Source organism: Clupea harengus, chromosome 8 (assembly GCF_900700415.2).
Source record: "Clupea harengus chromosome 8, Ch_v2.0.2, whole genome shotgun sequence".
Classification (NCBI taxonomy): Eukaryota; Metazoa; Chordata; class Actinopteri; order Clupeiformes; family Clupeidae; genus Clupea; species Clupea harengus.
Window position 1 is genome coordinate 27,006,938 of NC_045159.1, and position 23,986 is coordinate 27,030,923.

The window sequence follows — 23,986 nt, forward strand, 5'->3', positions numbered from 1 at the left end:
TTCTTGTTTTTTCACTCACACATTCCAGATTCCTATTTGTTCTTAACAGATATTTCTGCTGTTCTTGTATAGTTTGCTAATTATGTTATTTTTTTTTTGCAGGAAATGACTAAAGATAAACAGGCTATGAGACAAGCCACAAATATAAAGCCGGCTGGAGCTGTTTGTGGCTTCTCTAAAATAATATTTAGGTATGATTCACCGTCGGGGTAGATTGCTAAATATCACTCAGCTAATGGCCTCTCTCCAGCTCATGTCTGCCTTTAAAGTTGCCCTTTAAACTTACAGACTTACACTTAATTTCCACAATGTTCATGTGAGAAGATATTGCTGTGCCTAAGTATTTACTGTACTATATGACAATTACACTGTAGATAAATTGTTTGCTGAAAGTATGCACTTAAATGTTTTTTTTTGAGCTGTAAACTAAAGAATATGACTGTACTGTGATGAGACACATCAATGACAAAATTAATATTGACAAACTTACAATTTATATCCAAATCAGTATTTTATCGGTTGAAAATGACTCAACACACCATACTGTTTAAAATCATCCAAGGCCAATGCTGATGTTGATGTGATCGGTTGTTACATATCCACATTATGGAACACATAGATTGTCAGTCAAGTGAACTCTCAGCCCCTCCCTGACCCTCCTCTTAGCCTCTTGCTCACTCTTTAGCCTTTGTTTGTACTTATGCTGTTGGAGCCGTTGGGCTCAGAGCTGGGGGTATACTTACACTCTAAATCACTGACTCATACAGAATATGAGCAGGCAAAATACAGTATTTATTGACATATGTGTCTATGGTCACATATCAGGACCATGTATGAGACCAGAAAGACCATGCAAGCTAGTAGCAGAAATGCGGAGATACAACCCAGACCTATTTGGAATCAGCAAGACAAGATTCAATCTGGACAGCAAAGACTGATGAACGGAGAGCTACTACTCTACTTGGGCCATTATGAGGACAAAGCCCCGCACACCAACTGGGTCGGTTTTCTTCTATCAAGAACAGCACAGAGAGCACTGACTGGATGGGAATCATAACAGCTTCCTTCAGAACCAAGAAGCAGAGGATCAAATTGAATGTGGTACAGTGCAATGCACCAACAAATGACAGCAATGATGAAAAAAGGACGACTTTTATAGCAGACTGCAGAGCATCTTGGAACATCTGAAGGGAAAAACCATCAACGTTCTCATGGAGGATTTCAACGCAAAGACCGGAAGACACAACACAGGCTACACAGAAGTGATGGGCAAGCAGAGAGATGAGTTAGAATGGAGAAAGATTTGCGGACACCTGAACAACCTAGTTATCGGAGGAAGTGTTTATTCACACAAGAGGATCAACAAGGCGACCTGGGTATCACTGGAGGATGGTGTGACTGAAAACCAAACAGACGACTTCTGTATTACCAGCTGCAGGAAGTTCAGGAGATCACTGTGGTGCCTACGAGTGAGGAGAGCCGCAGACAGAGCATCATGTCACCTCCTGCTAATCGCCACGCTGAAGCTGAAACTGAAGGAGCACTGGATGGAAGCAGCAACAAAGAGACAGATGGTCAACGTCTGCCTTTTGAATGACACACAGAAGTACACGCTGAATCTGAAGAAGAACAGATCCCAAGTATTGCAAGAACTGAGTAACAAAGAAGAAGACATGCAAGACCAATGGGGAAAGATAAGAGAGGCAATTGCAACAACATATCAGGAAGAGACGTGCCAGCAGAAAGAATTGGCAGAAACAGAAGAAGGCAGAGAGTAGCAACCAAGAGAGCAACCAAGGCAAAAGCTCAAGAAGAATACATAGAGGTCAACAGAAAGGTAAAGAAAAGCACCAAGAGGGACAAGAGAAACTTCATTGACAGCCTCGCTAAAGAATCTGAAGAGGCAAACAGCAAAAGGAAACATGAAACGTGCCCCCCAAGAAGCTGTCCCCCAAGATTAGCCAGCCAGAGTGACTGGTGAAAAGCAGCAGGAGACATGGGCAGAGCATTTTGAAGAACTCCTGAACAGATGAACTGACACCGCCTAACCCTAACCGACATTCAACCTGCAAAGACGGACTTTCTCATCAACTGTGGGAAGCCCACCAAGCTGGAAATGAAAAAAGCCAGAAAACACCGTCGACCCACAGCTAAGAGATCAGCAAGCAGGCCTTTGGCAGAATAGAAACATGTGTGGACCAGATTGCAACCCCTTTTCACAGTCGAGCAATGATTGGAATGGAACGCTCTGCTGTACATCAATTCCATAGACTACGAGAAGGGGTTAGACAGCGTCGACAGTTCTGGAAACTGCTCCAAAACTATGGCAGAAAAATTGGTGAAAGTGATGGCATGCAGAGTTATTCATGGAGGACAGCTCACCCGAAGCTTCCAAGTGAAGAGGACAGAGGAGAAATGGGATCCAGCGGACACTCACGAGACAGCTAGATGACTTAGACTTTGCAGATGAGCTTGCTTTTGATGGAACTGAACATTGACATTATTTTGTATTCTGTCAGCTGAGACCATTAGCATTCCCCCCAGATAGTCTCCTTCCCGCTATGAACACCCCCCAACCCCGCCCCCCATTGGTGAAATCCCCTTCCTGCCATAAAGTTAAGACCACATCCTATAATGTTATGTCATCACTCCCCCTGTATTCTCCCATCTGACTGACTTACAAAGATGCCAACACCTTCTTCCTGTCAAGTAGACCATTCTCTGATCAACACTATTACAGGTGTCGCGGCGAAAACAAGCCACTCTCTCGCAATTCCACAATCAATAGTCAAAAGGCCTAATGTGTTGATCTGAGGTTTATTGTAGTCATTAAGCCACTAAGCCATTCTTCAAGTTTGGCGTGCTTGTTAGATTCCGTCACTTTCCTATCTCACAGTCAACAGCAGCAGATGCAGGAGAATACAAGAGTACTGGCAAACACATCATCACAAGTAGGCCTCAACATCCATTAAGGGAAAACTAAAGTCCTCAAGGTCAACACAACCTACCAAGACCCAGTGACCCTGGAGCACTTGAGGAAATAGAAGCCTTCACTTACCTAGGCAGTCGCATGGACAGGTAGGGCAACACGGATGCAGATGTCAGAGACAGCAATCATTCATCCAGCTGAAGAGTTTTTGGACCTCCAAAGAAACAGCTCAGACTTCAGCTCCAGCATCAAGCCTATACTACTCTGTTGATAAGAGACGTGGAGGACAACCAAAACCACAATGACAAAAGTACATCCATCAACATCTGCCTGAGGCGATTCTTGCTTCATCCACTGGCCAGATACCATCAGCAACAATGATCTCTAGCAGAGAATGGGCCAACAACCTGTGGAAGAGGAGATCAAGAGAGGAAGATGGGAATGGTTCGGCCACACACTCCGTAAACCCAATGCCAGCACCACCAGGCAGGCCCTAAGGTGGAACCCCCAAGGCACAAGAAAGAGAGACCGATCCAAGAACACCTGGTGTACAGAGACACTGCACCAGAGAGCACAAGAAAGAGAGACCGATCCAAGAACACCTGGTGTACAGAGACACTGCACCAGAGAGCACAAGAAAGAGAGACCGATCCAAGAACACCTGGTGTAGGGACCTGGAGACTGACAAGAAGCAGAGCGGGCTGTCATGGAAGCAGCTGGAGAGGAAAGCCCAGGATAGAAGACTGGCAGACTCTGGCAGACTGTGGTTAACGGTCTGTGCTCACTGAAAAAGGAGCAACGGGCGTTAAGTCACTAAGTAAGCATATAAATATGTACAAAATTAGGGCCATAATCTGAAGTTTTAGATGTCTTTTAGCCAAGTCCTTTATTTCAAACTGACACGAAACAGGCAAGGTTTTGAAAAAAAAATCTTTTCCAGGGCATATGCTGCTAACCCTGTAATTTCAATCATATCAGCACAGACAGATCTGTTTATCAAAATATGTACAGTTGCCATGGTGACAGGAATTGAATATTAAGTCACCAGAAATAAACCAACCATTTATTATGGTATTTGAAATGCTTTTTGTTATGACTGGGGACCCTGTCCTTTTCTATGATACCTCCCAGTTCTGTCAGTGACAATGCAGTGGAGTTTTTCACACATTTAATCCAGCTGAAGAAATGGTAGTAAATCCTTTGTAAAAAAATAATGTGCAGTTTTAGTACATTCTTTCTGTGAGGGATAGTATGTGCACACATGGGGAAAGGTCACTGAATTAGACATCGGAATCTAATCATTTAGAATTTTTTTTTTTTTTTTTAAACAAGGGTCAAAATCAATTTCAAGATCAGAGCTGGACTACAAATGGCTGTTATTCCATACACATGTCCTGAGTGTAACACAACAGTCCTACTGTAACACATTGTTTATTTGTCTTTACACACACACACACACGTATATATATATATATATATATATATATATGCTGTGTATCATCAGTCTTCACACAAGCCTAAGCACCCTACAATATGATCATACTATTCCACATGCTAAACCTTTTTGGTCAGTTTCAAATCACATTTTCAACACATCGTGACATTGTGCAAGACCAGGATGGCAAGAAAGTGAAACAAGTGCAGATATGAGAGTATTCCCTCCACGCCAGGGGGACCACAGTAGGGCTGCACAATGCTCCACTGCTCCGCAGGATTGGGGTGCCCTTATCAAGACACAGCAGCTGCTGTCTAAGCCTAGCCAGATGCAGGGCTGTCGTACGTGGACTGCTGAAATTCTGCCTTGCGAGAGAAGTGCAGACAAGGTCTATGAAGCCTTTTAACCAGCACGTAAATGTCTAGTATGTTTAAATAAACACCCTGGTGTCTCATGGAGGAGGTGACAAAGGCACACAAATGAAGTACTGCCAACAAAGAGTTCTGTCTGGCTACTTTTTTTCCTTCATATTTTCCCCAGCTCCCGAGACTTGGTATACAGTGGATTCGAAAGCTCTCATAAAACCAAGCAATAAACGTGTGCAATGTCCAGAATGGTTTTTGTCGGAGAAATATAATGTAGGCGTAAGAGTTCTTATTTTTAGATAAGGCCATCTCACACAAGTGTTTTGCTGTCCAAGTAGCTGAGTCACTGCACAGGCTAATCCCTTCATGTCTGGAAGAGTTTAAAATATTGTAAGAATGACCACATCGACCTTGTGATGCTCATGATTTCTTCTCATGGGTTAAAATGTGTTTGGGGTTCTTGGCAAAAGATTAAGTTAGAAGTAATTCAAAGACTGTTTCTCTTCCCAGGAGTCAAACACACGTATAAACTTTTCCCTAAAAAAAAACATTTAATGCACCTTCACAAAAGGTTAGGTACATAATGTGAATAAGAACCACAACAAAAAATATCATCACATTTAATAGTGATGGAAAGTGTGTTGTTCCGGTTCATCGCCTATTTGCGTTGTATTAATCCTCCTTGATTTTCTCACTCCAAGTTCCATCATCCTCGATGCTGCCGCTTCACTCTGTGGTAATTCAGAACAACAAGAAGAAGCCTACAGGACTGCAGACAGCAGCTGCCTCCTGGCAATGTCACAGTCACAGCTGTGTCCCACTGTGCAGTATGTGGCCACTGGCATAGCAGATAGCCCAGCAGCAGCAGCAGCAGTAGCCTGTGGGCAAGAGGGGGTGAGCTGAGGTGACTGTGTGATGTTGGTCCTTTGTTTACTTTGATTTATGCTTTATGGAAAATAGAGCTCTGGTCGGCACATGTGGAGGCACCAAGATGTTCTCTTTTATATTGTCAACCTCTTGAGAGGTTGGAACCTCTTCAAATGAAAAAAGAAATGGTCATTTTCCTTCCTGCCAGTCTGTGTGTTGTCCGGACACCAAGCAGTTACAATCAGTATTGCAAGCTCACACGGGTTGCCAGATTGTGGACACTGTTAAGTCAAATTAAACTGCGTGTTGGTTTACAGAGAAATCAGAGTAACGGACCGCCACACGTAGCAATTGGTTTGATACAGTTGAGTTTACTGGTTTTAAGATTGGACAAGATTCATCCGGAGATGCAGAGCTCACAATTAGCTCTGTCACCCACGGCTGGAGAACGCGTTCTGACTTTTACATGTGATCACAATTGGTTTATAAGTCCAATCTTCACTGATGGTACTTTCTGGGCCCCACACGTATACGCCTCTCTGTGACTTGCATGTTTCAGTCGTAATTTCTGGCCTGACAATTAAGTTTCTGTGAATCTCCACTCCCTGGTACAGATAGTCTCCCTATCTCATCTGTCTCCTGCCCAGGCTGCCCTATGACCTTGGAATTTATGTCACTGGTCATCCTAAACTTGAAAGCATGTGCTTTGTATGTTATCTTAGGCCCCTCTGTCTGAAACCTGTTTTCCAACTGCCTTTTCAGTTACTGGTTAAATGGGCATACATTGTTAATAGAAATAAAATGTTAATAAATTCATACCTAAACTGAATTTATCTTACAACACTGAACCTGAACACTGAACTGAACACAAACGAGCGCAAGACAAGCTCAACATTAAAGCCCCATTATGCGAGGATTGGTATTTTTGCTCCTGAGCTACCCCTAAAGTTACGTAGTGTAGCTCAGTTTTACACCACTGTCGTAAATACAAATCGCACTTTGAGACCCCCTAATGGACAGTGTACATGTGCACTTGCTGACAAGCTGAGGGATATGGAACAACCTCAGAAGCCAAAGGAGCATGTAGACAAGATTAGATTAGATAATCACAAGATTTTACACAAATATGGCTCTGCATAGTTTTATTTGTTGTGACATCGGAGATGAACATCTAATGTAACCTAAGAATAACAAAAAGAAGAATGACATTTTAATTTTACTGAAATAATGCACACTTTTTCAGCCCTCATAAGCGTTTGAATGTGGAGTATGTGTAATCAAATAAAATGTTGTTGGTGACATGGTTAATATACATTGGACAGTGTCATTTATTACAATAGCTGAGTTCAAGGTTGCAAACTTCCAAGGCTTATTGACAAATACTGATCAAACTTATTGACATGAGATTCATTTATTTGGATGGACAGGTCAGCTCAATGACTTTGAGCATCTGGAAAAACGACACATCTCTGTGAAACAGGGATGACACCAATAAGGTTACAGTCGCATTCTTTCATAAATAACATTGGCAGGTATGTTTAAGATGAACAACTAGTGAGTCGACAACTTTCCTAACACAGCCAAACATCAAGCACACACAACACAAGCTATAGCAAGACAGCTAATAAGTTATTACTGTCTAGTCCAACAGAAGAAAGCCTGCTCGGCATCTGACTTGCTTCCTTTTGTAACATTTAGGTCTCGCCAATGAGTAAGAGCCTCAGTCTCTTGTTCAGTTACTCTCTTTTACTCTTCCTCCAACAACATCTTCTTCTGTTTCTTCATCGATTCTGCCATGATGTCCATACAGAGAAAACTGTGCTAGCTTCCTCTTATAGCTAACGCATGGGTCTAGTTGTTGTTGTTTGAGGTGCTGCCATAAAGCATTACGTAGTTCTCGCTAGAGGTCTTGCTCTCTGTACCCCAAAGTTACATAGTGCAACACCAGGTGCACCAGGCATGCTGTGACAGTGGCACAAACGCCATTCTCTGTAAGTAAGTGTACCACCAAAATGATTTTTGAAAAAGTCATGAAGTTATTTTAAGGTAAAATTGTTACATAATGTTACTTTAAACTCTGACAATGGCAAGCAACAACAAATCCTGCACTACAAGTAGATCAGCTAATGTATACATTCACAGTGTTTCTATTGCTTGCAAATTATTATTAAATGAATAAATTGGTTTCTTTTTAGACACTGATGTATGGAAATGTGGAAATGTGGAAACATCTGAAAACTTGACAAAACTGTTTTCTGCAAGTTACATAGTGACAATTTTAATGAACAATTTGTGCCTTATGGATTTTCTCACTTTTTACACAGAATGAGTATGAAACCACGAAATAATTCAGCAATTCCTTCTCTTGTTTTATTGATTAAAGTGTATTAAATCCCCAGCTGAGTGTGTGAATAATTCTGACTCACAGCATAAGAAAAGCATTAGAAAAATGCTAGGAAGCAGGAAGGTGGTTGAGGTGGGGGTTTGGATTGAGATTTAGAGAATTTGAATATCATGACGAAAAGATGTACCAAACGGTTGACTCTAGGTCAGCCTTTCAAGGTTCAGGATGATTTTCAACAGTAGCTGATGTTGAACCATTTTCAACCATAAAAGGCCAATTTTTTCTAAAATTAAGAATGTTGTCAATATTAACACGAGCATTGATTCATCATAATTCATTCATATAATTTAGTTTACCGCTCAAAGATTTTTTTTTTTTTTAGAGTGCACTTAAAATCACAAAACTGAATATCTTCAGTAGAAATCAAAATAGCCTCATGTAATGAGATTGAATAAATCTTTAGGCTCACGTATTATATACGGTACGGTACAAACTGATCAGGTAGCCAAAGAAATGCCTCCCCATAATTATTAATACTTGCTCTGCATTGCGTGGAAAAAAGATTTACTTCAGACATTACTTAAAATATAGTATTAATCATACCTTGCATGCAAGCATGTTGTGAAACCAAAACAGGGAGATTTAGGGTAATAATACTGCTGTGTCTGGCATCTGACGTGTCCGTTGGGTCCTTCATGCTTCCTGGTTTATGGTGGAGAAGTGATTCACTGTAAACCGTGAAAGATGTAAGTTAATGAGAATGAGTTAAACTCTTTTCTGTATACTTTTGTTGAAAAGATTTGTAACAATGTGAACGTTGCCGTCAACAGGTCGAAAGTCACGTTTAAAATAACCCTGACTTCGGATCCGAGGCTACCTTACAAAGTGTAAGTGACAGATCATCACAGTGCCTGCTGCTCACGAACTAGCTAGCCAATTGGCCAATATTAGTTGCAATTGAACGTCTCCTCTGGCAAACTGTCTTATTGTAAGCTTTAGTATGTAAAGTGAAGTAAACGCATAAGGTGATATGACACATTATCTGTATCTTTGGTAAATTAGCTAACTTTATTAGTGGACCAAGTAAAGCAAGCTATTCAGTGAGTAGGTTTGTAGATTTCTGTGTCAGCAAGCTTACAGTGATCATTCAGTATTTGGTATATTTCGTAATTTGTTGAAAGAGTACATTCTGTAGAAGATTGTGATTCATACTTAATATTTTCTCCCAAACGGCGTATAATGCCTTTTCAGCCCTGACTACAACGTCAGGCTGGTTAACATAAAATTCATCACTGAGTCGGGTTGGTTATGAATTCAACGAACGTTAACCCTCTTGAATATGTTTTCTAGTAGAACGTATGCAGTATAGCTCCAGTGACTTTGAAATGGGGGTGTCATTATCGATCGATTTATTAGGGTAGTATTTTTGGCGATATGCTCTTGATCACTTGTTTGTTTCAGATGTTTATACGTTAAAACAAGCAGGGATTGGGGAACACCATTTATCGTTTGTGAATGCGTTGTTATGGTTATGACTGTAAGTTAGTCATATTTTGGTATTTAGGTCTAGAGCTTAGAGAACAACTCTGGGTAACCTTTAAGTTTTAATCCGTTTTAATCAGCTGAAGTCTACCTGGAAATGCTTCAACTCCTCAATCTCCAGTCTTTTCATGTCAGCTTGTTGAAATCACTTCAGTAGAGTAAAACAAGCGTGTTGTTTTTCTTTTTAAATCATGGTGGCTTTGAGAAGCAGAAATATACCCAAACAAACGCGTTGTTTAAAGCGGTGCAGTGCTCTCACCAGAATGTGACGTGCAATTCTCCTTGTGACTGCAATCAGTTTGTAGGCTTAGGGGCAATTTCAGAGTTTGAAATTCAGTTGTTCTAGAAACAAATCATATGCATGTTGCCCATAGCGTGGAAACATTATTTCTGATGAGAACAGTTGACAGAGAAAATAATGCTTTTTTAGTGATAAAATCAAGTCTAAACTAATTAGCTCTGCTTTGTTCTGGGGTTCCTGGGGGGGAGAGGAGCCTTAATGCTACTGCTGCTAAAACTAATTTTGTTTCAGGTTAAGTGTCCCTGAGGTCACCCCTTTCACGGCAGTGCTGAAATTTGCAGCAGAGGAGGTGAGCCCTGCACTTCAGGCCATGTGGATTCCTCCATTCATTGTATATTTAGATACACTCTATATTTCAGGTTGTGTTTGTCTGTGCATGGGAAAAATGACACATTTTAGAGTGTACCGGGGGGGTGGGTGGGTAGGCAAACATCAGTTAATCATTCATACTTAACGTATCTGTTTGGTGCCTTTGCAAATAAATGCCTCTTTGTGCGTCCGTTTTAATCTAGAGGCTGAATGTTTTATTCATGAGAACAGAAGTTCATACCCTTGATCTCCTACAGAACAATGGATAACACACTGTCAGAGCACTTTCCTCATGCAAATTCATACTGGTGCAAGTAAACGCTGTTCGGCTAGTCATGTCTACTGAATAATAGCGGTAGGACTTCAGAGAAGGTGAAGTTATTGTCTGCACCTTGGTTGTGTAATCTATTTCCTAATTCCCCCTTTTTTTATCTCTTATTGATTTATACTGCTTAGCTCGTTCTGTGATATTTCTGTACCCTTATCTTCTTGGAGCACAGCTTGCTGTTTTGAGTGCTGCCAGGTGGCTGAGCGAGTGAGGGGAGAGAGAGAAGAGTGATGTTTTTTTATTTGTTCACAGTACCTGAATTATCAGTGATCACTTTGAAGTGGTTGAATGGTTGCCATTTTCCCCCCAGCAAGTACGCAGTGAAGAATGTCAAAGCTCTTTATGACGCTTCATGCGGGTTTTCAGACTTTTCATTGATTCACACGTAATTATCAGCATTCTGCGGACAAAGCAAGTTAAAAGGAGTCGAAACGAGTTTTGTGTTTTTCTGAAGCGGCAGCATTAGTGATGACCCTCCAGAGCTTTCTTCTCGACACACTGTCACTTTTCCATTATGTTCTCTTACATTTATGCTCCGTCACTTCAGAACTAGTAATGGAAAACAGTGGACCTTTCTGACAGTGACGGGTTGAGCTAATGGTCAATGTAAGCCATGGACAAATGGAGAAGAGAAAGCAGGAGAACAGGGTCATGGATCGTCTTTTTCAGCTCTTCAGCGCCGGTTCCGAGCCAATATGCCATAGCAGATTGTGAGGTTTTAGCTGGGAGCACCAGGCCACTAATGTAGCTGACATGCCCACTTTAGTAACATGCACTCAGGGGGGATGATATGGGCTCTCAGAATTGAGGTATCTTTGCAGAAATGGGAAATTACACAGCCACCTTTTAATAAACCTGGAAAAAAAACCACCCTTTTATTGACTGGTTGTGCTATCGGGAGTTATTGAGTGTTTGTGCTAAGATACTGCTGCATCACTACCACCAAATTAGATATTTTAAAGTCATCATAAACACAAAGTGGCAGGATGTGTCTACCTAAAAACTGCCTGATGTGGTCTCTGTAATTATGTGAAGCAACAACCATATACCAAAATGATTAGTCGACTTCAAGTCATTTCAATTCAGTCCAAATGGTTGAAATGAACTTGGAATGGAATCCAGAGCCTGGCAATTTTCTCGCCTTACAACCTCCTGGTGTTTCCTCGGGATGGTGTCATTACAGTTTGCAGGGTTGTTTGCACTTCTGTGGAAGGAAACGATTGCCCTGTGCCTCACCTCGTGCCCCCCTTCAGTAGTGAGCGGTGCTTCCCTTGGGTCTGAGACACAAACCAGTGCTGGCCTGCCTGAGAGTGACTGAAGACAGAGACACTGCACCAGAGAGCATTTGTCTATTGGAATTAAAGAGTGCCCTGCTAATCGAGTCTCGTTCATTTCCTTCTTCCTCTTTTCCTCTTGTAGTTTAAAGTGCCAGCAGCCACCAGTGCCATCATTACCAATGGTGAGTACAGGGTGTTGCGTAATATGTAACTGTTAGATAGATATGTTTATGTTTACTCATGTTGTCGTTTGTTTCTGCTGTCGTCTGCAGATGGCATTGGAATCAACCCAGCACAAACGGCAGGTTAGTGTGTGTGTGGAACAACATTGGCATATGGTTGTACTTCAACACCAAAATATGTATTTTGCTACTTTAAGCCCCGCCTCTATCGGTTTAAGATTGATGTGCCTGACATTCAGCAGCACTTGTAATTTGTGATCAGAGCTCCTCGTCGGAACCTTTTTCATTATAACTTCAAAAGTAATTTAGAAGAGCAACCATCCGAGATAAATAAAAAAAGCTCCAAATCAAAGTAGATCTCTCTGTTTATCCCAAAGGGCCGTGGGGTGGCTGTGTGTATCATCTCCTTTGTTGAGACGAGATGTACAGACTTAAAAGGCTTGCATGTACTTATTAGCTCTCGAATATTGATGTTGTCGTCTATGCCTTTCGTGGGTTTACTGAATAAAAGGGTGTTATTAGTGTGTAATGCTCCAGGGATCTCATGAGATATCTCATTCACTCTGTGACCTGGGTGCACAGCTGCTGCACTGGATCTCACTCAGGCTGCGCAGAGGGAATGCGCCTGCTGCACAGCTGCTGCACAGCTGCTGCTGCTCCATGAAATGACTCATTTAATACATGATCAGGTTAACCTAATGGGACACATTTGTACTGTTTAACCTGTGTGTTGGAAGTTATCCCTCCTTCATACATACCCCCACCCCCAGACTCTATATCCTTATCAAAACACATAGGAAATACACACACACACACACACACACACACAGAGAGAGAGACATACAGAGCAGTGAAAAGGTGATGCTTTCCCCTTATATAATGTAACTTCAGTGAAGACAGAGCAGTGTTCCAACCTACAGTGGTGCAGAAATATCCCATCCACCTCTGCCCCAGGCCTGAGTTGTTCAGCGATGAGGACAAACTGCCTGCTTACGTTTGGGTTTTTACCTCTCAAGTGTCCTGCAACACAGGCTATAGATTTCAGTGACATTTGTTAAGGTAAACATGTGGTTGTTTGTGGCCTGTGCGTAACGTGTTTTGGAGTCTTTGCTAAGAAATCTCTTTTTTTTCTTCTTCTTCTTCTTCTTCAGGAAACGTCTTCTTGAAGCATGGCTCAGAACTCCGAATCATTCCCCGAGACAGAGTGGGAGACAATTCTTGTCCAAACAGGAAATGACTTCATCGGGACAAAGAACGTCACTTGTGTATTTATTTCCTCCCTGTTGCTAAATGAAAACCCCCCACTGAACGTCCGCTTCTGCCGTCACGGCACACCGAAGGATAGGGCTGCACTACGGGACCCTTTCAGTTCTGCAATATCACTCAACTCAACGTGACACCGTGGAAACGCATCTGCGTACATGTCTATGAGAAAATATTAATAAATTACGCAGCACATTTTCTTTCAATGAAAAAATAAAATTAAATATTTGCAGAGCTTTATGAACACAGCATGACGGATATAGTGTGGCCAGTGATGTACAAAAAGGAATTGGACAGTATTTACATAAAAGTAATTTTCCCTTTCTTTGTTTTTTTGTTTTTGTTTGTTTTTTTTAACTAGTTTTTTTTGTTGCCAGCTACCCCCCTCAGTTCCCAAGGCAACCCAGGTGCAAACGAACAGTATCATTTAGATCGTTAAAGTTTGCACGTCTTTCCATCAAAAATATCGGTTTCTCACCATTACCCTCACCGTTTCTAAAGTACAGGCATATCAAGGCAAAGGTTGACGTACCCTTTTCTAGGCACTGATATTCAGTATGGTCAATAACCTGGACACACAACTGCTTTCATTCCATGGCCATTTCATGTTTGATTTCCTTCATTTGCCTAGCATATGAATAGCGCAAGGATATTGTTTTATATGTAGAAGTTAAACATGTATTGTCCATTATGCATAAATAATATTGTCTTAAACTGCAGTGACCTGCTCCTTCTTCTCTATGTATTCAGTGGTGGTGTAGAGAAACAGTTAACATGCAAAATGTCACCAAGCCTGAGGGGGGCTCCAGTTATTTCAAATATTTGCTAGGCACATACACTACTTTAAAAACTAATCCTTAAGGCAAAGTCTTATACAAATGTGTTATGACTAATTCATAATGGATAGAGCATATGTCAGTGCTTCTCAAGATGTCCGTATCCTTTTGTCCGTGTGTGTTTGAAAACAGTCATTAACATTTCAATAATACAGATGCACTAAAGCCATTTTGTCCCTCTATTATTTCTGAGCATGAAGAAGTGAAGTGTTAGGTGTGAGTGCACTGAGGAAGGCAGAAGAAGGGCTGGTAAATGGCATACGCCTCCCGCCATTAGCCACCGCCAAAAGAAGCGGGAGGATGTGGCATTCAGTTGCCTGTTATAATGGATCTTTTATTTGTTCTAATCAGAGGGGCTCTCGCAGCACTTCCTCTACAGGGGAAGGGTCCCTAATGTATGCAGCAGTGCAGTGGTGTCATTACTATAATGTGGAAGGCACAGCCTCTGTTCTCATCCGTCAGTCCTTCACTCCTTGCTGTCAGGGTTGGACCCGGGCAAGGAAATGATGCGGTTAGTTTATTAGCAGGCCAGACTGGAAAGTGAAGAGGGGACAAGAGATGGTACATTCATCACACACCCAAATTAGATTGGCTTTTACACTGGCCAGATGCCAGGGTTAACAGCGGAAAAAAACGCTAGATGTAGAGGAAGAAACTACATATGTGGCTTTCAACTCGCATCTCTTGAGTCGTAATTGCGTATCCTCAGAGATAAATGTATGACCCGGGAAACGTAAGGGTTCTTTAGCTGGAGTGTGCTAATTAAGGCATACTTTCAAAAGCATTAAGGTACACAAGGTCACCTGGGTCTGCGCCTGTGCATCCAAAGCCATTAGTATCGTTTTATCATTATGTCTACCCTAACGAGCTACTATTTATACTACCCAGAATGGGGGTGTACCAAACATCAAACTTTCAAATTTGTTATGTTGTTAAAATGGCTGGAGGGACTGCACTAGGGTTTGTTTTGCAGGGTTTACACCTTCCATTGCCTGGCAACCCATCTCGGCTATGTTTACTGGTGGAACCGATTGGCACAGTGAGAAGTCATGGCCGTGTGCCTTTGGAGCAGTGCTCTTTATTTGCCCTCATCGCCATCCTCCTCTCCCTCATCACCACCCTCCTCTCCCTCACCGCAGTGAGAAGCTCAGTGCCCCGTGGTGAGAGGATAGGCCTTAAACTCCGCTCAGCCAGATCATACCGGATAGGTCTCAGCCGCCCAGGAGCCATGACTCATCTCATTTTGACAATTTAGACCAGCATCTGCACCCAAGACTTCGGTGAACTAAACATGCTTCAAGTTCACTTGAGGTACACACACTATGTAGTGATAGAGAACTGGTGAACAGATGTAACTAATGATAGAAAAGTATGTCACTTTGATCTAAGGACAGATGACAGACAATCGATAAGCCATGGTCTGAAAATTAGTGTGGTGATGTCAGGACCAAGGAGTAACCCACGAGCACACCTGCTGTATTTTCGAAAATGTTGATAAAGTCTTTATCCTCGAAGCAGAAGCATTTTTTTCTTGACAAAACATTACTTGCTCAATAGTCCTATTATAACTCTTTTCAAATGAATGTTCTATGTTCATAAAAGACGACAAGAATAGCCACGCAGGCCCGAGGATTGAGCAAGAGCAACATAACAATTTCACGAGGATGTAAGACAGGAAGTTACTGAGTTTCTTGTAGATCTGCCATTGTGCATTCAGAACACATTTTTGACCTTTTTGTGCTCTGTTCAGTGAAATAACACACAAAGGCGCTGACCCTTTCAGAACTGAACCTCAGTCACATTTGACACCTGATGCCACACAGGAATAAATCGACTGATTAGGGGTCAGCCTGGCAGCAACCTTCTCTGGGGAAGAGTTTGTGTGAAACCATGCCTGGTGTATCAAAGAGTAATTGGGGTGCAGTTACTGTTATGTAACGCTGATTATTCAATTCAACATCAAGTGCTAATGCATTTCTGTTCCAGGCATCCCACATTTAAATGTTTTTTTTTTTTCACGTAGAAATATGAGCCTGGATGTATTGTTATTGTTTCAATTCATGTTGAATCACAAAAGACGAAACAGAGGTGTTGTGTTTAGAAAATCTATTTTCTTGACGGTCAGGAAAAATGTACCTGTTAAATTCAATTTGTCTTCGGTCGAAAGGCTTCACAAGACCTTTCCAGATTGTGCAAAAGGGCTATTAAATATTCACAGTGAGGGAAGAGCTGATGTGTCTAGAAATAGAAAAGTAATTAAGTGGAAATCCTGACACATTTTCTTTCTGTAAAGCACTTCTGGTGAATCAGTAGACATCTCCTGGGGAATAATGGGCCCTATAGGTCTCATCCTTCACACAAGTGATGGGGTAGAATATTAAAATTCATAAACTGAGTATGTTGCCCATTTAAAGGCACGGGGTTAGGGAGCAATGCTTTTTGTCACCCTCAAGATGTTGATTTGCTTTTATAAATAGATGAGTTGGATGATGGTCCCCTGTGCATTAAGCCTTAGTCATCCTCCTGCCGCTCTAGACTCCTAACCGCGTCTATATTTCACACTGTCTAATTCTATATTTCACACTGACTAATTCTATATTTCACACTGTCTAATTCTATATTTCACTGACTAATTCTATATTTCACTGACTAATTCTATATTTCACACTGACTAATTCTATATTTCACTGACTAATTCTATATTTCACACTGACTAATTCTATATTTCACTGACTAATTCTATATTTCACACTGACTAATTCTATATTTCACACTGACTAATTCTATATTTCACACTGACTAATTCTATATTTCACTGACTAATTCTATATTTCACACTGACTAATTCTATATTTCACTGACTAATTCTATATTTCACACTGACTAATTCTATATTTCACACTGACTAATTCTATATTCCACACTGACTAATTCTTTTCCCCCCTCCTCTCTTCCCTGATAAGTTTATTATCTACCATTTGAACATTGTGTTCCTCCATTCCCAGGAGTGAGACTTTAATGGCAATATTTGCAGCCCAAATTCAAATGTTCCTCTTCAGTATTGGATATCATGTCAGTCAGTCACTGCCTGTCCCTTTACTATATCAGTGTCATGCAAGGAGGCGTAGCAGTGCAATCCACCTTCACGCTCAACATTCAGCTTCGAAGATGTTGCTATATTAGATCTGTTTATGCTTAATAATTACTCATGCCATTTCACCATGCACCCCCTTTTAAAGCACACGCCGTGTGCACTGCATGTGATACTATTGCACTTATTGTGTCTACTGATGTACGGCACATCCACATATTTTCCAAGTTGCAGATCTTTGAGTCGTCTATCTTTTTCTCCTCTTTTTCCACCTTTTAATTTCCATTCTCCCTCTTATCTCCTCCGTGCCCTCCTCCCTTCCCCTTTCCCCCTCTCTCCTTGTCACCCTTTGGCAGACGGGCACCCCTTTCTTGAGCTGGGCTCTAACCCAGTGTACTTCCAGTGAGAGGGAGGTTTTTGCCTTAATCTTCTCACCTCACTCTTGCTGAGGAAGGTTTAAATGAGAAGTGCACTGCAGTAGTATACAATTTGTTTTTCAATTTCAGTAGAACTCTAAGTGCTTTACACTGTGTGCCTCACACCTGCAGTGCCTACCAACAGCAAAGACACAGCGAAACAAACTTAGCAGAGATCCCGTTAAGTAGGACATTGTATTCACATTTTCATTGTTTTAGAGTAAATAACACAGTTATAATTTAAAGCCTGCTTGTTACACTACTAAGTCTAGGTAGGTAGTTAGATCAGCTATACTTTGACTACCTTGTGTCACAGAAGTTAGTGAAGGCAGTTGTTTATGTAACCCATTATCAGTTCACTGTCTTGATGACCCTTAGAATCAGACATTTCATACTACAGGGCCAACAGTAAGAAAAGTAGTATTTTTAAAAGTGGCCTTGGGTGTTGAGGCTTGAAATTGAAGTTCCCACTTCAAAGCCACAACTGACCCCTTCAGAGAGACTGTGCAAAGGCAACGTCATGGCGACCAGATCATTTCCTCTACTCGAGTAACGGGACACCCACATTCATTGTTTCCACAGATTATGGTTGTTTAACTGACAGCAATAATTGCCATCATTAGGGTCAAATGAACAAACTGATGGTTTTTAATGACATCCATCTCAGGCATTTTCTAATTCATATGCATTACTGGTACATTTCCTCAGGAAATAAGGTTAAGGTGATGAATCTTTTTTTTGATAGCCATAGCAAGAACAAAAGGGCTAAGGGATGAGGAAAAGGAGCTAACTCCGCTAACAAAATGACACTACTGTACACACAGATTTAAATTATGTCTTTCAGTTTTGTCTAAATCTCAATCATATTTCCATCATACTCATTAAGAGAATGTCTCTTTTATTATTATATTGCTGGGAATTGAATTGGCATGTCTTAATTGGTTGATGTTACTGGACAAAAAGAGGATGGGTATACGGCCCCGTGTCTTTCCAGGAACAGAGAGAGATAATTGCTTTCCTACGCCAAGCCATTGGAACAACTGTAAGTCAACCCAGTAATCTATGGTGATTCCTAAAATGGATGAATCAGACCTGCACTTAAAATGAATGATCCTATGTTCAACATTGTTTGGAGTTCAAAATATTTATGTCTCATTAATAACTCTAATAAATCACATATAATCATATTATTCCACTATTTTCTTACCAATCACGAAACTCGGGTATGCCCTTCTCTTTGAAAGGTCCCTTAATACAGAAATTAGCCTATGTCGTTTTTAGTTGTTGAATACAATACAGGCCTAACGACACAGAAATTCCCCAAGCATCATTTAGAGAATGTCAATGTCTCTCAGAATGTAAACACAACACGTAGGCCTACTGCAGTTTATTCCCGTTTCTCTCTCCTCTGTTGCTTCTGTCAGAAAACTCCACATAATTGGAATGGCAATCGTTAATATGCAAATTCATCGTGTAGGTTTACAAAAAGACAATGGGAATGTTACAATACTGCCACCTTCTGGACATGAGAATCAGTACAGATACACATCCTCCAGAACACACCTTAAAGCTAATTAGACTTGTCAATTACATATATTGGACATATAAACATGAATTATATCAAACCTGATCCACATATTTTAAATATTGTTCTCAAATTGAAATACATTATTTTTTTTTTTAAACTTCTGTTTCATTCAAAAGTTAATTTAATTGTCCATGCATGTGGATACCATGCAACAAAGGAGTAAATAGCAGGCTATAAATCCAAAGTTGAAAATAACAAATATCATGTCTTTTTAAGCTTATGCTAAATAAAAATACAATATATCTTTGTAGGAATGTGTAAAGATGGAATTTATTGGAATACTGTGTTATTCTGTATGATCATTGTTGTTGATTTGTTTGTTTAATTATAGCATAAACCAATTGAAATACCAGATTACACAAACAAGACTTAATACAGTCTGAGTCCAGTTGAGTCTAGCCTGAGACAGTTGGTTTTTTGAAGTATAAAGACTACAATATACTCTCAAATTAGTTTTTACAAAACACAGACATGTTTATCAGAGTTTCCTATGCAGACTTTTTCTTTTGCTATAGATCTACTGACTCTGCCCCTAAGTGATTTGGAGAGCTTCGTCATGATAAACTAACCCGACATTGAGTTAAATGATCTTTCCACAAATGTATGAACACAGGAATGAAAGGGTTAAGTAACACCCTTCATGCAAGAATCAGAGCTGTGACAATGAAATCATGCCATATACATGAACAAAATCATTCTGATGACAATATCGCTACAACTTTTACCACAGGCTAGTCTTTACTCTGTAATAATAGGTGGGATGTAGCTTATACTTAAGGCTACCAAATGAATGGGCTGCTAATTGTTTTGAAGCATAGACCCCCTTTAGGGGTAATAGTCCAAAATGAATGGTACAGCGCTTTCACAGTACACAAGGTTACGATTACAACTGGGAAGGTAGGTTCAGTGCAGACGTGGGTTGATCACTGCTGAAAGCAGCTGAGAATGGGCTTTTCATCAGCTCACGAAACCGCCAATTAAACTATTTTCCAGAGAGTCCATCAAACTATAGTATCTAATTTTACTAGCAACTATGTCCTCTGCCTTGTTTAAATCAATTCTTTATTTAACAGTCATATATATATATATATGTATATAAGTCAGTATTTAACAATCTTATCTTATCTTTACAATCTTATTTTATTTGCTATCATTAGGTTTTTATATGCTGAGGCAGATTAATAAGGCATTAGCCTACTTGTCTTACACTAAAATGGGTCCATGCCTCATGATGACTAATGTCCAGGAAGTGAACTCATGTTCGAACAATCGTAACAAGAAACGTAAATGATTTTGGTCTGTTGAAACTGCAGCACTGTTGGGGTGAAAGTTTGAACAAAACTGCCACATTAAATTACAGTCTTAGTCACAAGGATGTTTGACCAACATCCTGACCCTGAACTCTCAAAGCAGACGCATATACTAATAGCTGCTTGGAGACTGTTGCTGATAAAAGGGTAAAGTGCTGACACACCATTACTCTGAAGGGAGAGCCCTTCTGGTTTTGTCTGACATGTGAGTGTAGATATCCAAATATTGACAAAAAAATGTAAGGAATGGGGCAAAAAGAAAGAAAAATTTACATTATGAACATATCCACGAGTGAATGAGTAGGGTTAGGGCAATGTTCAAGCGACAGTTAAAGTCATTGAGACGTAAGATAAAGTCTGTCAGGTCATCCAGAAGAATGTTTGTTTAAATTGAATATGTTGTGATGAGTCCCTGGTGAATACTATGCATCTTTTGACCATGCCGCCTTCAGGACAATGCTACTATTTGCTACATGCTAAAGATTTTATACAATGTGGTCACAGAAAACAAAATCCGTTACTTCAAGGCGTTATCCTCTCGGAATGGGTTTGTTGGATGGTCCCCTTGAAAGTCAGCTGCAGTGTTGTTGTAAATGAAGCAAATGAAATGAGGACATGAACCATAGTTTGAACTGAAAGGAAATAACCACACTGTTTCCCCCATCCATATAGCTGCTGGCATGGGGAGATGGGAGGAATCTTGGATTGTTTTGTTTTTTTTACAGCGTTTGTTGTCAAAGAACTACAGGGTTTTTGTGCCATTGGAAGTAGCCTATGAATTTAATCAAGAAAGGAGTAATTAAACCAAACCATTGTTTTTTTTCTGTTGGCGGGTAACAAGCTGCAAGCTGCAGGATAAATCTAGGGTCCAGATGCGACTGGATGGAGGGGATCATTAGCATTGTCTGTTTCCCTTGTCACTCGCTTGTAATTACACAGCGCTTGATTAAAGCAATCACACAGTCAAAAGTGCTTGTTTCTTTAAACAACCATCAATTGCTGAGAAGTCCAACAGAGCTGGGAACATGGGAGAGGCAAACTATGAGGCAAATTTACATATTTGATAAAATGCCTATTTTTTTTTAACCAATTTTATGAATTTACACAAAGTGAAATGCATTTAACCATACTGACTGGGGGACAAAAAAGTGTCTTCCAGAGATTTGACTGCTGTAGACACACCACAACTGTTGGGTTTTGACTTTGTCTTGGCAAACAGAAAGTGAGTTTGAGAGTTCGCCTCTGAGTATTGGCAATCTGTGCCCCGAGATCCACTGGCACTTCAGAACTGTACAGCAGCATTATTTTTTATTTTTTTATTCTTTTTTTTTTTATTGTGTTTTCTTTTATTTATTTATTTGTATTTTCCTGAGGGTGGGGGGGGGGGGGGGGGGGGCCTGATGGGAGGTTGGGGTTTGTTGGCTTTTGTTGTTTATGTTGTTGTAAAATATCAGAAAATATGAAGGATACCTTTGTACTCTTATTCTGTACAACCCCAATGTACCCTTCATTCAATAAATATATATATATAAAAAAGAACTGTACAGCAGCAGGCCATGGCCCAACGGCCCACTAATGAGGTCCATGGGGGGCATCTGAAAACTCTCTTCCAGTGACTCAGACTTAGTCCAGGTTTGGCTTCATTTTAAAGTGCTTTACAATCACATCGTGATTTTTAGTGACAGTACTACTGTGGTGATTCAATGTTCACTACAAAACAGAACCTCCTAAATGTACACCTTAATTAATCCTTAAGAATAATGCAGATTTTTCAGTGGGACGATGAAGTAGATTAGTGTACAGATTAGAGTTTTTTAAGGGGCAAAACCCTTTTATTTGTCCCGTAAACAGGGGAAATTGACCCCTTAAATAATTAGCACTACACTTTTATACACACTGCAATATTCCTGAATATATAATATGCAGTGAACATCAAAGTATGTGCGTACGATGGCTTGGGTGTTTTTGTATTTCAAAAACCAACAACAGCCAAGTTGCTAACATGTTAACTGCTGTCTTAAAGCTGGCAAATACATTAAACATAAACATAACCCTTTTGAGTAGGGCCTTGAATTGAACCTACATTTACGTACATACAAACGTTTTATGTTTTGTAGTGGTTATTGTGTAAGCGTTTTTTTTTTTGTTCTATCTTGAAGCTAAGGTGACCGGCCAGGAATACTCTATCACCAATGAACACTTAAGTGTTGTAACGTTGTGTATAGTTGTACAGTATTTTCTTATACTCATGTACACTCGTAAACAGGCACCTCCGTACAAAAATCTTTCAAAATCAAATGTAGTGGTTGTAACAATGACTAAAAAAGCTGGGAATGACAGAGTCTTGCCAGGTTCAGAGGTCACTGTAAACTCCAGGGTGACTCATCTGGAAGGGACCTTGACCAGCTGCTTGGGCCCCGTACTGATTATAGTGTGTTTGCAGAGGAGCCTCTCACTGAAAGGCCTGCTGTTATTAACCCATTTGCTGCCGCACGCTCTGTGGCATGTTCTCACACTGACGTGGACCATGTGGGAAAGTCAGTCCGTCTATTTCTCTGGTCAGGAATTCAGATGAAGGTACTTGAGAGAATGGGCAATGTGTTAGCATGTGAGAATAGGACTTTACACGTTACTTGAAGTTGTCTGACCTCGGTGTGTATTTTGGTTGCTAAGTTGCATGCCTTGACACACACACACACACACAAGCACACACACACACACACACAGATATACATATATTATATACATACACACAGTATTTCAACCACAACAAACACTTACACAAACTAAGACACATGCCTATGAAACTGGATATTTTGAACTCCTTATCTAAAAGCTTTTGCAACAGCAGCTCAGTCTCCTAGTTAGGAATATCCAAGAGCAATTACTGCAGTGAAAATGTAAGTCCACGTCCTCGACCACCAATCTTTCCATTCTAGTGGATGTCCTTAGTCTGATGATCTAATCGATGGGGGCGACAGTGGTACAGGAGGTAGAGAAGTCGTTTAGTAATCAGAAGGTTGCTAGTTCGATTCCCTGTCGAAGCGTCCTTGAGCAAGACACTGAACCCCTAATTGCTCCTGATGTGCAGTGTTATCAGTGTAAATGTAAAATGTGTATACATCCTTGTAAGTCGCTTTGGATAAAAGCGTCTGCTAAATGACTAAATGTAAATCTAATCAACACTGCCCGTGCTCATCTTGCCCCTTACACTCAACTGACTCTTTCCCTCAGAATTCAGTTTTCAACTGGTTTTGTCCCAGGGACCACCATTCTGACCAGAAAGTAATTTGCGGCCCACTGATGTGCCTGCACGCGCGTGCGTGTTTGTAACCGCCGCCACGCCCCCTCCCCCTGCACAGATATTCTGCCTATAACACTTAAATATGTGAAATGATCAGGGTACATCGCTAGCCGCCGCCACGCCCCCTCCCCATGCACAGATATTATATGTGAAATTATCAGGGTACATCGCTAGCCGCCACCACGCCCCCTCCCCCTGCACAGATATTCTGCCTATAACACTTAAATATGTGCAGTTATAAGGGTATATCACTAACCGCTGTCACCACGCCCCCTCCCCCTGCACAGATATTCTGCCTA

The 23,986-nt window shown here is 40.8% G+C and overlaps 1 protein-coding gene and 1 pseudogene across 2 annotated transcripts; both read left to right on the plus strand.

Moving 5' to 3' along the window:
- Nucleotides 1-833: 833 nt before the first annotated feature.
- Nucleotides 834-2,297, plus strand: LOC116221570 (annotated as a pseudogene).
- Nucleotides 2,298-8,471: 6,174 nt separating this feature from the next.
- On the plus strand, nucleotides 8,472-14,147 carry ufm1 (ubiquitin-fold modifier 1). Of its 2 annotated transcripts, XM_012821008.3 has the most exons (6): nucleotides 8,578-8,686; nucleotides 8,771-8,827; nucleotides 10,015-10,072; nucleotides 11,840-11,879; nucleotides 11,970-12,002; nucleotides 13,031-14,147. In XM_012821008.3, coding segments are annotated over exons 1-6 (276 nt in total). In that variant the 5' UTR covers nucleotides 8,578-8,684; the 3' UTR covers nucleotides 13,117-14,147. The 2 variants fall into 2 exon arrangements, with proteins under 2 accessions (XP_031428435.1, XP_012676462.1); XM_031572575.2 differs by lacking the exon at nucleotides 11,970-12,002 and having other exon boundaries at nucleotides 8,472-8,686.
- The last annotated feature ends 9,839 nt before the right edge of the window (nucleotides 14,148-23,986 follow it).